General features: G+C 51.8%; 1 protein-coding gene across 27 annotated transcripts in view; it reads right to left on the bottom strand.

Annotated features, from left to right (window-relative positions):
- Positions 1–12,088, bottom strand: part of CFAP65 (cilia and flagella associated protein 65) — a 41,684-nt gene that overhangs the window by 943 nt on the left and 28,653 nt on the right. For 6 of the 27 annotated variants that reach the window (XR_015141919.1, XM_086339448.1, XM_086339467.1 and 3 more), the window contains 13 exons: positions 9,343–9,519; positions 8,986–9,052; positions 8,728–8,838; positions 6,630–6,791; positions 6,406–6,528; positions 6,143–6,301; positions 4,729–4,872; positions 4,173–4,286; positions 3,887–3,994; positions 2,254–2,298; positions 1,815–2,017; positions 1,216–1,341; positions 193–690 (listed from right to left, as the gene is read on the bottom strand). Coding sequence is in view for 12 of the 27 variants with exons in the window: in XM_086339448.1 (XP_086195574.1) it covers positions 193–690; positions 1,216–1,341; positions 1,815–2,017; positions 2,254–2,298; positions 3,887–3,994; positions 4,173–4,286; positions 4,729–4,872; positions 6,143–6,301; positions 6,406–6,528; positions 6,630–6,791; positions 8,728–8,838; positions 8,986–9,052; positions 9,343–9,519 (2,037 nt within the window). In the remaining 15 variants the exon portion in view is untranslated. Of the gene's footprint in view, positions 1–192; positions 852–1,215; positions 1,342–1,814; positions 2,018–2,253; positions 2,299–3,886; positions 3,995–4,172; positions 4,287–4,728; positions 4,873–6,142; positions 6,302–6,405; positions 6,598–6,629; positions 6,792–7,621; positions 7,931–8,727; positions 8,839–8,985; positions 9,164–9,342; positions 9,520–12,088 lie in introns of those variants that run through there. The other 21 variants (XR_015141920.1, XM_086339489.1, XM_086339506.1 and 18 more) reach the window with 15 other exon arrangements.

The following is a 12,088-nucleotide window of genomic DNA, read 5'->3' as shown; positions in this document are numbered from 1 at the left end:
GAAGAAAAATTAAAGCTCAGATCGCCATTCTGTACATAGCGCCCCCTGAGGCCTTAAGCTTCCAGCAGCGCTGTCAATGAACCCGGAGTTGGAAAGAGAAGCTGACACAGGTAGCGGCCCACACCACTGCCTCCTATGACCCTTCTGCACTCAGCCCCCTCTCCAAACCTTCACCTGGGCCTGGCTGCTCACCGGCTGATGGCCTCCTTCTCATCCTGCTCTTGCCTCTCCTTCAGTAAGGCCTTCATCTGCTGCTGCCACTGCCATTTCAGGGACTCCTGGGATGTGGGCTGCAGCATGGGCTTCACCTCTGTCCAGGGCAACTTCTCCCCCTTGTCTTCCCCCTCCTGCTCTCGCAGCTCTTCCTCACCCATCTCCTCCTCCTCTTCCGTCTCCTCCTCCTCCTCTTCCTCCTCCTCCAGCTCCTCCTCTTCTTCCTCCTCCTTCTCCTCCTCTTCTTCCTGCTCCTTACTCCCCAGCCTCCGTTTGTCCTCCTCCTCCTCCTCCTCCTTCTCTTTGCTGAACTCCGAGCTCTTGGAGGACTGAGACGGGGCTGGCACCACGTGCAGGCTGCTGTTGTGGGCCACGAACCTGGCCGACTGCTCATTCCAGAACTGGCAGAAGTAAGGCATTTGTTCCACCAGGTTTTGTCCCACAGCCTCATGGAAGAGCTTGTCTTCCAGCAGGCCCCTGGGTGGGCAGAGGAGGAGGAGGAGGTCTTCACTGAGAGGCCTTGCAGCCCCCTGCGGGGGACTCTGGTTTCAGGGTTCCGCGAGGGGTGGTTCTTGACTACTGTGGCCACAAACAGGTGCTGGTGGGGGGCTGATCAGTTGCTCTTCCTGATGTTCCTTCTTTAGAAAAAGGCACCTCTGGTCCCCCTCCCCCTCGGATTCTTAAAGGTGATCATTATATGATAGTGGAAGAGCCAGGAGGTCAGAGGTACCCAGGTGAGGGTGGGAGCCCTGGAAAACAGTGGCCCTGCTCCAGATCCCATCTACCAGCCGCAACAAGGCAGAACTTGGGACCCAGCCCTGAGGATCCCTCCAGCCAGGTCACCCTCCAGAAGGGCCTGGAGCAACCCGTGGAAGGATCTTGTGAAGAAGTTCTATCTTTGGGGAAAAGAAGGGCTGCGACTTGCAGGGCTTTGGGTGGACCCAGAGTTGACCGAACTCACGAGGGAGACAGAGGGGTGAGGGTTTTGGGGAGGGTGCTCACCTGATGATGGCGGAGAGGCAGTCAATCAGAAGCTGCTTCTCCTGCTTGGAGACAGAGGCCCACTTGTCAGGGGATTCTTCCTCACCAGCCTCCGACGCCACCTTGGGGCACCTCTTTGGCAGCTCCCTGGGGGGCAGGCCATAGCATTCTGAGTGGCCTGGGCAAGCCCCCATGCTGGGGTCAGGGGCATGAGCAGTGATGGTGGCTGCCCGGTCATGAGGACATAGGTGAGCTTGCAGCAGCCTCTAGTCTTAACCCAAACATAGTGCTGCTGCATTTTGGGAATCAAGTCCAACTCTCAGAGTCAGCACAGGACTTGGAGATGCTCCAAGGTGGAAAGAGAAGGGAGGAGGGGAGGCAGGGAGGCCTAGGTGGGTTCCCCAGGGGGACTCTGGCTCTCTGCCCCTCCTTGTAAGGGCCTGACAGTAGTGGGGGCATCTCGGAGCCAGCAGGGCCCCAGTAGTCCCGCTGATGGCTACACATGCTCCAGGCCCTCAGCAAGGGTTAGGTCTGGGTAGCCCCTTTTCTGGAGTGTGTGGGGGAGGGGCGGTGCAGACAGCAGAGAAAGGAGACCCCTCCCTCCCTCCCTGAGAGTTCACCAGTGCAAGAAGTGGCGGGGAAAGTCAGAGAAGTAGTTGGCCAGGAAGTAGTCGGTGGCATGGGCACGGGCAGTGAGGCCTAGGCAGAGCATGCCTGGCGACGGCGGCTGGGGGCATGGCCAGAATGTCTCCTCCTTTGCCATTCTGAGGTTCCAGCTGGTCGGCCGGTTGAGATCCTGCTGGTTCTTGATGGGAGGCAGCGTCTTTGGAAAAGGGGAGGCACGGACGACAGGGGCTGGGGACTGCACTCCCATCACTGATGGGTGCTTAGTCCTCCAACCAGGCCTTTGGCGACACCTCTGGCATTTCATCCCCACCCATCAGTACTTTCATCCCTCCCTTCCAGGAGGCTGGACTGGGGGGTGGAGGTATCTCTGGGGACCAAGAAAGGATCCTTTCAAGACATCCCAAGGAGATGGGCCTGGGCTTACGTCCTCACCTTGTACTTTCTCGCAGGCTCACAAGCTGTACAATATGCCCTTTTCTGTGGAAGCAAAGAGACCCTTGCTTAGGATGCAAGAGGCCTAGAGGGATTCCCCTCGTCCTGCCCTTCCTGCTGACCCACAGAGGGCCTGAAGTCAGCGCCACCACCTGCTGCCCTCTTGGTCCTGCACAACTCCCAGCCACACCCTCTTCCAGAACATTCCAGGGAAGTGCTGCCTACAGACAAGGAAAATCTGGCTACCTAGCTAAAGGGAAGGAAAGGAGATGCCACCAAACAGTGCAGGCTGCTCCAACAGCACTTGTCCCTGGTGCCCAAGAACGCTGTGGTTTAGTGGGATGAGGAAACAGCCTCCCATATTAAGCCTTAATTCTCCATGGGAGAAATCCCTTCTCCCAAAGCCCTCAAAACATGATTTGCCTTCAGAGCTGGACCAGAGCCTCAGAGGGGAGCAGTGCTTCCCTGGGGGTTCAGTGTGGAGGACACAGGGGTGATCAAGGTGCAAGAGTGCCACCATAGGGAGGAGGAAGCAAGGCGGACACGTTGACTCATTTATTACCAGCCCCCCTGCATAAATACTAACATTAGCCCATATTGAGTGGAGGCTTTCTGGGTACCAGGCACTGTTGTAGGTAATCTACAAGCATCAACTCATTTAATCCTCCCACCAATGCCACAAAGTGGATCGTTTGTGTTTTAAAAGTTTTAAAACTTCTCTTTTTAACCTTTTTTGTTTGTTTGTTTTTGGCCACCCTGCGCAGCTTGTGGGATCTCACTTTCCCAACCAGAGACTGAACCTGGGCCATGGCAGTGAAAGCCCAGAATCCTAACCATGAGTCCACCAGGGAATTCCCTTTCTAAAACTTCTTAATATGGAAAATTTCAAAGGTATACACAAGTGGACTTTCCTGGTGGTCCAGTGGCTAAGACTTCATGCTCTCAATGTAGAGGGCCCGGGTTCAATACCTGGTCAGGGAACTAAACCCCAAATGCCACAACTAAATATCCCATGTGCCACAATGGAGATCAAAGATCTCATGTGCTAGCACTAAGACCAGGTGCAGCCCAATAAATAAATAAAAATACGTATTATTAAAAAGTATACAGAAGTGCTGAGAATGCTACAAAGAGTTCTCCATTACCTCCAACCCAGCTTCAACAATTAGCAGTTTATGGCAATCTTCTCATCTAGACTACCTTGAAGCCAATCTCAGATGTCATATGACTCCCATTATATAGTTGAGGGAACTAAAGAGGTTAAATAACTTGGCTAAGATGCGTCGAAGCTGGAAAACTAAGCCAGACACTTGTTTCCAGAGCCTCCATCTGAAAACACTACGCCACCTTCCCTTCCACCAGAAGGTGAGCTCTGCCTGTTTCCTCCTGGATCCCCAGTGGCCACCCAGTAGCTACTCATTAAATACAGGCTACATGAGGGAGGGAGTGGTCAGCCAGCTTTCTGTATCCACAGTTTCTTGGGAGGGGCTATGCTTAGTCTAATAAAAGAAATCTCATCTCTTACGTCAGGCTGGTCAGCTTTTAGGACCACCTCGGATCACCACCTCTGTCCCCTATGGCAAGGCTAATCAGAAGGCTCTGTGGTGTTCAGAGCCCACTCTGCCCTCCTCACCTTCACTTTCCTATCTGTGATGGTGAACTCTACTTCCTGCCGCAGCTTCTCGTCTTTCCACTCCTGCAGTTCCTTACGATACTGCCTCAGGGGTTCCTGCTGGTATACCTGTGGCTCAGGAAAAGGAGAGAGAAGACAAGGTCTGGAGGGCCTTGCCTTGGGCCTGTGCTGTGGTTGGCCCTTGGAAGAGGGGCCTTGGGGGAAATCTGGGGATCTCACAAACCACTGCACCCCCTCAAGATGGGAGCTGTGTGCCATCCCAGCTTCTCTCTGAGGGTGGTCCTACCTTGCATACCAGGTCCATGCTATAGAAGCTGGCGTGCACTGAGGCCTTCAGGGTCACCATGAATGGGACTGTCTCCTCGGGAGCCACCTTTCCTTTCATAGGACTCACAGACACCTGTTTATATTTGGGGAAGGAGTCTCTCTGGAGCTTCACAGGGATGGGATGGGACAAGATGGGATAGCACAGGATGGGATGGGGTGGGATGAAGTGGGATGGGATGGGGTGGAGTGGGGTGTGAGGGGATGGAGTGGGGATGGGATGGAGTAGGATGGAGTGGAATGAGATGGACTGGGATGGGATGGGATGGAGTGGAATGGGATGGAGTAGAGTGGGATGGGATGGGATGGAGTAGGGTTGAATGGGATGGAGTAGAAAGGACTGTGGATGGGATGGAGTGGAGTGAGATGGGATGGGATGGAGTGAGATGGAGTGGAATGGGGTGGGATGGGATGGAGTAGTGTGGGATGGGATGGAGTGGAATGGGATGGGGTGGAATGGGATAAATCTAGAGGCCCTCTGAAGGTTCTGGTTTCCTGCAAACACAGGGAACTCTCACCTCCCCAAAGTCTAGAGGCTTCAGCTGCCAGGCAAAGACAATTGTCTCGTTCTTGGAGATGTTGTTAAGGAACAGCAGGCGGCTGCACTTGCTCTGCACAGGAATGTTTCCCAGAGAGATATGTGACTGGGACAGGAAGACATTCTGTTGGTGGAGACAACACAACAGCAACTTTGGGAGGTGAAGAAATACTAAGCCTAGCCACCAGTACCGGAGAAGGCAATGGCACCCGACTCTAGCACTCCTGCCTGGAGAATTCCAGGGACGGGGGAGTCTCTGGGGTTGAACAGAGTCGGACACGACTGAAGCAACTTAGCAGCAGCCACCAGTACCAGTCACAGTGCTTTCAATGGGCCAGGTACCACTGTCGGCAACTGACAGGCATTTAATTCTCAGGGGCCCAAGGATACAGGCACCACTATTGTCCCCACTTTACAGATGTTCAGAGAGTATAAATAATTTTCCAAAGATCTCTAGGATAAACCCAGACAGTATCACTCTAAAGCCTATGGTTTTGACCATTAAAAACAGGCTTGAAAGGACTCAGAAATCAGAATTTGCTTAGAAAAAGCAGGAGCAAGGCCAATATAATTTGAGTCTCTGAAGGGTAGTTGTGGACTACTAGGTGGTCAGCTGTTGGCATCTTCACCAGGCACAGAGCAGAAATTGTGTGGTAGGGGTGTCTGGAAAGAGCGAGGCCATGGAAGGGGCATTTTCTTGGTCTAGACCCTGAGTGCCTCCAGAGCTGAGACTCTGTCTGGCACTTTTCTGTATCCCCAAAACTGTGTCCTCCATGGTACTCACCCTTCAGTAAGAGTCCAAATAGGGGGGAAGGGGAAGAGTAGACAGGCAGATGTATTGGTGGATAGTGACTGGACGAGTGCATGGATGGTTGGATGGATGGATAGGTGGATACGGGGATGAGTAAATGGGCATGTGGGTCAGTGGGGAAACACATGGATGGTGGATGGATGAATGTGGCAGGCCTCGAAACAGTGAGAAGTGTGTGAACTAAAGGCAGTGTTACTGACCCTAGGTATCTTTCAGCAAAATCCATCTAGTTCCAAGGGAGAGGCTGTTCTATATGAAGATAATATCTCAGCCCTAGAATAGGCTTCTTTCTACCCCTCCCAGTGCCCCCCAAATGCCCCGAGGTGAGGGTGGATAGGGGCCCCACAGCAGGTGGAGCGCCTTGAGCAGGAACACCTGTGAGCACTAGGTGGCAGGGTGAGCCTCTCATGGACCGGTGCCACACCCTAAATATGGAGGAGGGTTGGTTCCAGACTTCACCTCTGTATCCCTTTCCTTTTTCAACTCTGTCATTTCCTTCTCAGCCTCCTCGTCCGCTGCGCTAGCCTCCCAGGCCCTCAAGCTCCCCCTAGGCCTCAGGCCTTCCCAGCTCCCTTTGCCTTACCTGTCCAGGTACCATCAGCCTTGAGTGGATGGCGTTGTTGTCCCACAAGGAGAGGTTGTGGAATGGGGCCGCGTCCCCCAGGACGTGGGGGTCATAGCCCACTCCCTGGAAGCGGATGACGGCTGAGTTCCATCCCAGGATGTGTATGGGCACATCCACCTGGGAGGTTAGGAAGGGGGGTGCAGGCCCTGGTTAGAGCAAGGCCTGCTGGGAGGGGGCCACCTCCAAACCCCCGCCCTGTGTGAGCTGGGGCTTCTGCTCACCGTGTAGGTCTTAGCCTCAATAGGCGAGAAGATCCAGAAGACCCGGGCAGTTGTGCCTGGCTGGATCTCCCCTTTGGGGTTGAGGCAGCAGAAGATGGGGTGATCAAAATTTTTTTCCTGAACCTGCGACAGGATGTTGGTCTGGATCTCATATGTTACGGGCACCGAGCCACCATTATACAACTCATAAATCTGCAGGGGGAGGAATTGAGGAATCTTCACACCTGCTCAAGGCCACCACGCAGGGAGCCTGGGATTCTGTGTTCACTGTGGGAGGGTGGGTTGATATCCATGATGTCACCCTTACAGTCCCAGAGTTCCCCTAAAAAACTTCTGATTTCTCTTCTGGCTGGATCACCCAAGAAGTATACAACTGTATTTTCAGCCTGTAACATTTTAGTATAATATGTAATCTTTATATTATTTGCTCTCAAGGTACCTAAGTCAAGTGTGCTGGTGCTAAGTCACTTCAGTCATGTCCGACTCTGTGCGACCCCATAGACAGCAGCCCACCAGGCTCCCCTGTCCCTGGGATTCTCCAGGCAAGAACACTGGAGTGGGTTGCCATTTCCTTCTCCAATGCATGAAAGTGAAAAGTGAAAGTGAAGTCGCTCAGTTGCATCCAACCCTCAGCATAAGGGGACACTCATGCCTGTGTCCATACTGCTGGAATTTAGGGAAACGTCCATGCACTCACCATCCGGACCCTTCCTGGTTTTCTAGGCTCTCATTCTAATTACCTGGGAGGCTGCCACTTTCCACCTCTGCCATTAGAGGCAGTTGTGCTTAAAGGCAGAAAAGGGAGCAGAAGGAAGGTATGAGGTCCCCCAAGACTAACCCTGAAGTTGGGGAGTCACAGAACGTCCTGCCTGAAACCAGAGGTCTTCTGGTCCAAGACTCCATGTTAGAGATGAGAGAAAGACAGTGAGAATAAAGAGTTAATCTGGATTAGGTTCAACCCCCTCATCTTTCTCAGCACCCACTCCTGAATGTGCTTTTTTTTCCTGTATGGACTGCTGTCTGAGATTCAGACCTGGTATCTTCTATTTGATGACTCCTCCTTGTTGTTTCATAGGCATCTTACATTTGGCCAAGACCAAACTCTTTACAACCTATTCCTCCCCCTAGTGTATTTCACTTCAGCAAATGGCACCTACATATTCCCAGGAGTTCAAAGTAGGAATCCAATACATTTTCCTCCATCCCCTTCTCTTACTTTCCAGATCTAATCCTCAGCAAGTCCCAGTGATTCTGTCTTCAAAATGTAGATTAAATCTGTTCATTCACTCTGTTTCTGCTGCCTTCTTACAGGTTCCGGCCACCATCTGTTATCATCTTATGAATGAAAGGAGATGCTTGACTGCAGTTGTGGCTTGGTTGGAGGTACAAGTTGGTCTTCTCCTTTGTCCATTTTCCACTGTGTTCAGTGTCACAGCGGAGTGGTCTGGTCTCTCTGGAAAGCTCTCCAGGAAGCATGTGAGTCTTTGCTTGTCTTTTTAAGGGTCTGGGCTTCTGGGTGAGGCTTCTGGGAAGCCAGTGGGTAGAGGGGTTGTATAAGGAAGTGAGCAGAGCCTGGGACCATGAGAACCTCTATCGGGTCTAGGAAGCCCTTTTAATTTGCTCCAGGCTGAGTGGCTGGAGGCCCCTGCCCAGAAACACAAGGGATTCTAAATGATTAGAAATTTCAGAGCTGTGAAATGTTTGGAAAAATTCTGTATCTCCCTCTGGGAGATTTCCAGTGTACATTTTCAGAACGAAGGACCCTGGTTCCCTCCAATTAATAAAGACAATTCTGTAGCTTCATGAGGATTCACTTTCTAGCATTTCAGCCTCCGGAAAGATGCCCTTTTTGGAGCAGTGATTTTCAAGACGTGACCGTCAATAAGCAGGTGTACTGAAACCAGTTTATCAGGTCATGTCCAGCATTTAAAAAGTAGAACAGAATAAAAAAGAAAACATCAGAGCACTCAGCATGTAGTGGTGTACGTACTGATTTGTGATACTTTTGTTTCAGTTACATGTGTATGTATGAACTGCGTTTTCCAAAATATACCATGGTTCATGGTCAAGTTTGAAGAGCCCTGTGTTAGAGGAAGGAACCCCCTGCTTTTGCACGGGAATGGGGCCTGGCAAAGGGCTTAGCACCAGTGCCTAGAAGCTGAAGCCTCTTGCCTTGGGTCTCTCCCAGTTGCCCAATCTTGAGGTTCAACCCCACCTCTTTGAGTGAGGACAGAGGCCTTGTCATCCTGTCATGGGCTGATGCAGACACACAGAGAACAACACTTAAGCATCCTGGTGACCAGGACAACGCAGACCACTGACCTGCCTTGGGGGCAATGTGTCGCCAATGGGGACAGGGATGAACTGATGGCTGGTGGAGGTGAAGTGCACATACTTCTGCTCCAGCTTCACCGTCACACCTATGAAATTGAGCTGGAAATAGAAAGCCCATGAGTAGCATCCTTCCCTGGGAGGAACTGAAGTACCCAGTGGAGAGATGTGGACCCCAGTTCCCTGGGGAACGGCACTCCCTGTGCCGCTCTCTAGGCTTTCCAGGACAGGACAAGGGCAGGACCTCACCAGGATCTCCCGGCCATGGGACACCTTGAAGAGCACCGGGAGGCGATCAGTGCCGATGAACAGATGGCTGGAAGGGAGGAGACAGTCCAGGATGACTTACTGAACCTTGGTGTGGGTGGAAGAACGAAGGGTCATGGCACGCTTGTGGCTTTGGGCTGGCTACGCGGAAATCCCTGAGCTGGGATGAGGCAAGAGGAAAATTAAACCTCCCCTGCAGGTGGAAAGGCAACACCTTCTCAGGGTGGTGGCCACTCAGGGTACCCTGGAGTCACACAGTGTAAGGTCAGGCTCCTCCAGGAGTTGGGGGAATGGAGGTCTTCAGGACCGGAAGAGCGGGGTGAGCGGTGGGGGCAGCACCTGTATTTGAGCTCCACTATCTGCTCTTGCCCGGGACTCAGGCTCCCAGCCTTGGGACTGATGGAGAAGATGCAATTGTCCTGTGCGCGCATCTGGTGCAGCTCGGTGCAGTCAAACTCTGCCTTCTCTGCCCAGAGCTCCACGTCAATCTGCTGGTCACTCGGGAAGAGGAAGGCCCTGGGGGAGGGGTGCAAAACAGAAGGGGTGGAGGAGCCTCTCGGTCAGACCAGAGGCAGGAGCTCTGAGCCCCAGCTGGGATGCATGGAGGCCTCCTCTATTCCCTCCCTCTCTTCTCCCCCATTAGGCAAGCTGTCCCATGCAAGGCTGAGCAAACACTGAGGTTGTGGATTCTCATTTCATAATGGTCCACAAACCTAGGAACAGAAGCAGTGACTAAATGGAGAATGGAAATTGGGGCTCCCATTGTGGGTACCAGGGGTCAAGGGGCTGCTTGTATATGTGGCCACTTCGAGCTTGGCAGTGACCCTGGAGGGGTCTGTGTGACAAAGCTCTTAGGAAGGGCCATTTGAGGCACCTAGAAATGTCAGCAGCACCAACCAGGGGGCCCCAGGAAGACTGGCACTTTTGAGTCCAAAGCAAGGCTGGGCATAGAATCAGTGCCTCTGTGATGCTAGCTGCTCCAGTAAAGCAGATATTGCATTCTAAAGGGTGCCCAAATAAGTGACAAAGGGGTTCCAAGATCACAATCTGAAAAGAAGGCTCCATCCACTCTCAGAGGGATGAACTGGCCTCAAACTGGGCAGAGTATATGAACAGGGAATAGCCAGAAGTAGGGGAAAATGGGCATCACACCTGAAAAGACTCAAGAAGAGTCTCAGGAAAATGCAAATAAAAATTCTCTCAAATAAATCTTAAGTATTTTCACATCTGAATCGTGAAAAATGGTTACATTCAATGCTGGTAAATTTAGGAAGGACAGACATCCTCAAATACAGGGAGAGAAGGAATTGCTCCCACCTTTTGTTGCAGGAATTTTGATAGCATCTTTTAGAATAGAAAGTGCATAGAGTAGAAAATGCCCTTTGACTGAGAAATTCTATTTGGGGGAATTAACTTGCAGGGATAAAAATGTTAGCACGCACGCACACACACACACAAGGATGTTTATTACCACTTTGTTAGTGATGGCAAAAACAACATTAAAAAGCACTGGGAACAACTGGTGTCATCTGAAAGGAGTGGTTTAAAAATGTAAAGGCTTCCTTGACAGTCCAGTGGTTAAGACTCCACACGTCCAGTCCAAGGGACACAGGTTCAATCCTGGGTCGAGGAGCTAAGAGCCCACATGCCATGTGGCATGCTCAAACAATTTAAAAATTAACAAAACAAAATAGACATAAGGTCCATTCATATTACAGGATATTATGCAACTATTAAAATGAATGAGTTACACCTCTATATACTGATCTTTATTGATCTAAAAATGAATGTTAAAAAAAAAATGAATGTTACTGACATAAGGCTGAGTGACAATGTTATTGTTATAATGCTGAACATAGAGTAATACATGTAACATCATGCCGTTATTGTAATAAAAAATGAAAGAGCAACTGTGTCCATGTGCCCCTGCCTTGTACCAGTGCTGAGAGTGGAAGCACATGCCAAGCCCACCGGGGCCGACTGGAGAGGGAGCCGGCGGGGTGGGGGTGGGGGTTCTTACTTTTCTTCCATCACCCTTGTGTCGTTGGACGTGTTACCGGACTTGGTACTTGCTTCTGTCGTTTTATCTGCAGGATATTGATCTGCAGTAAAACTGGCGACCTTGCTACTTCAGGTTTGCTCAGAGTTTCCCTCTTGGCTCTCACCCCAACTCCGCCCAAATAATCCCTGCCCGTCCTCTGGTGTGGGCCCCCAACTTGGGACTGTGGAAACCTGCCAGCCTATCCCCCTGCCTCGAACCGCTAATCCTCCTCAGAAGGAGAAGAATTACACGCCCACCAGAGGACTCCAAGGCCCTGTCCACATCCTTATCAGCGTTACAGCCACGCTGTGCTTTTTGCTTTTACCCATGTCTGCACCAGGCCCCTGTCTAGAAGGCTCTCTGAAGGCTCTCTGCCTCTGCTCCCTGGCCTACAGGTCTAGCTTTCTCCAGGAAGCATTTCTGAGGTGCGCACACCCTCCCACCACTTCTAAATCCGAGGGAAGTAGCTCTTGACGCTGCACAAGGGTCTTTCGCAGCATGTCACTCACCATGCACCACAAGGCCGGTCTGCCCACCAGGAAGGCAGGGCCTAGGCTCGTCAGCTTTTCTATTCTGAGCTCCGGGCCTGAGGCCTGCACCAGGGAAGCCCCAGTCCACGTTTGGCCAATGGCTTAATGAATGAATTAGGGAACAAACGACGTTAATTTGTGCCCCTGACACCTGTGACAGATCACCCTTTAAACGCACGGCCCAACGTCTCCCTGGGCCAAGCGCAAAGGCAGCAGAGGAGGCTTGGTGGGGGCATGGCAGCAGCATGGCTCCCAGCTCCCCCTCAATGCTCCCCCCAAACCCACTTGGGGTTCTCTGTCCTGCCTGCTGCTGCCTCCAGGCCAAGTCCACACTCCCCGTTTTTTACTGATCTTGGCAGGAATAAAACCTTCAGTCTGTTCCTTATGAGTTTAGCAGGACTCGGCTAGAACTTTCAAAAATAGCCCTCTAAGAAACTGAAAGGAAACACAACAACGCAAAAAGCCAAAGAGAGTCAAGTGTTCTTAGGAAGGTTCCCTGCGTTTGGAATCTAGG

The sequence above is a fragment of the Bos grunniens genome, chromosome 2, assembly GCF_055505025.1.
Source record: "Bos grunniens cultivar Pamir isolate PY7600 chromosome 2, Bosgru_T2T1.0, whole genome shotgun sequence".
Lineage (NCBI taxonomy): Eukaryota > Metazoa > Chordata > Mammalia > Artiodactyla > Bovidae > Bos > Bos grunniens.
This window is presented reverse-complemented; position numbering and strand designations above follow the sequence as displayed.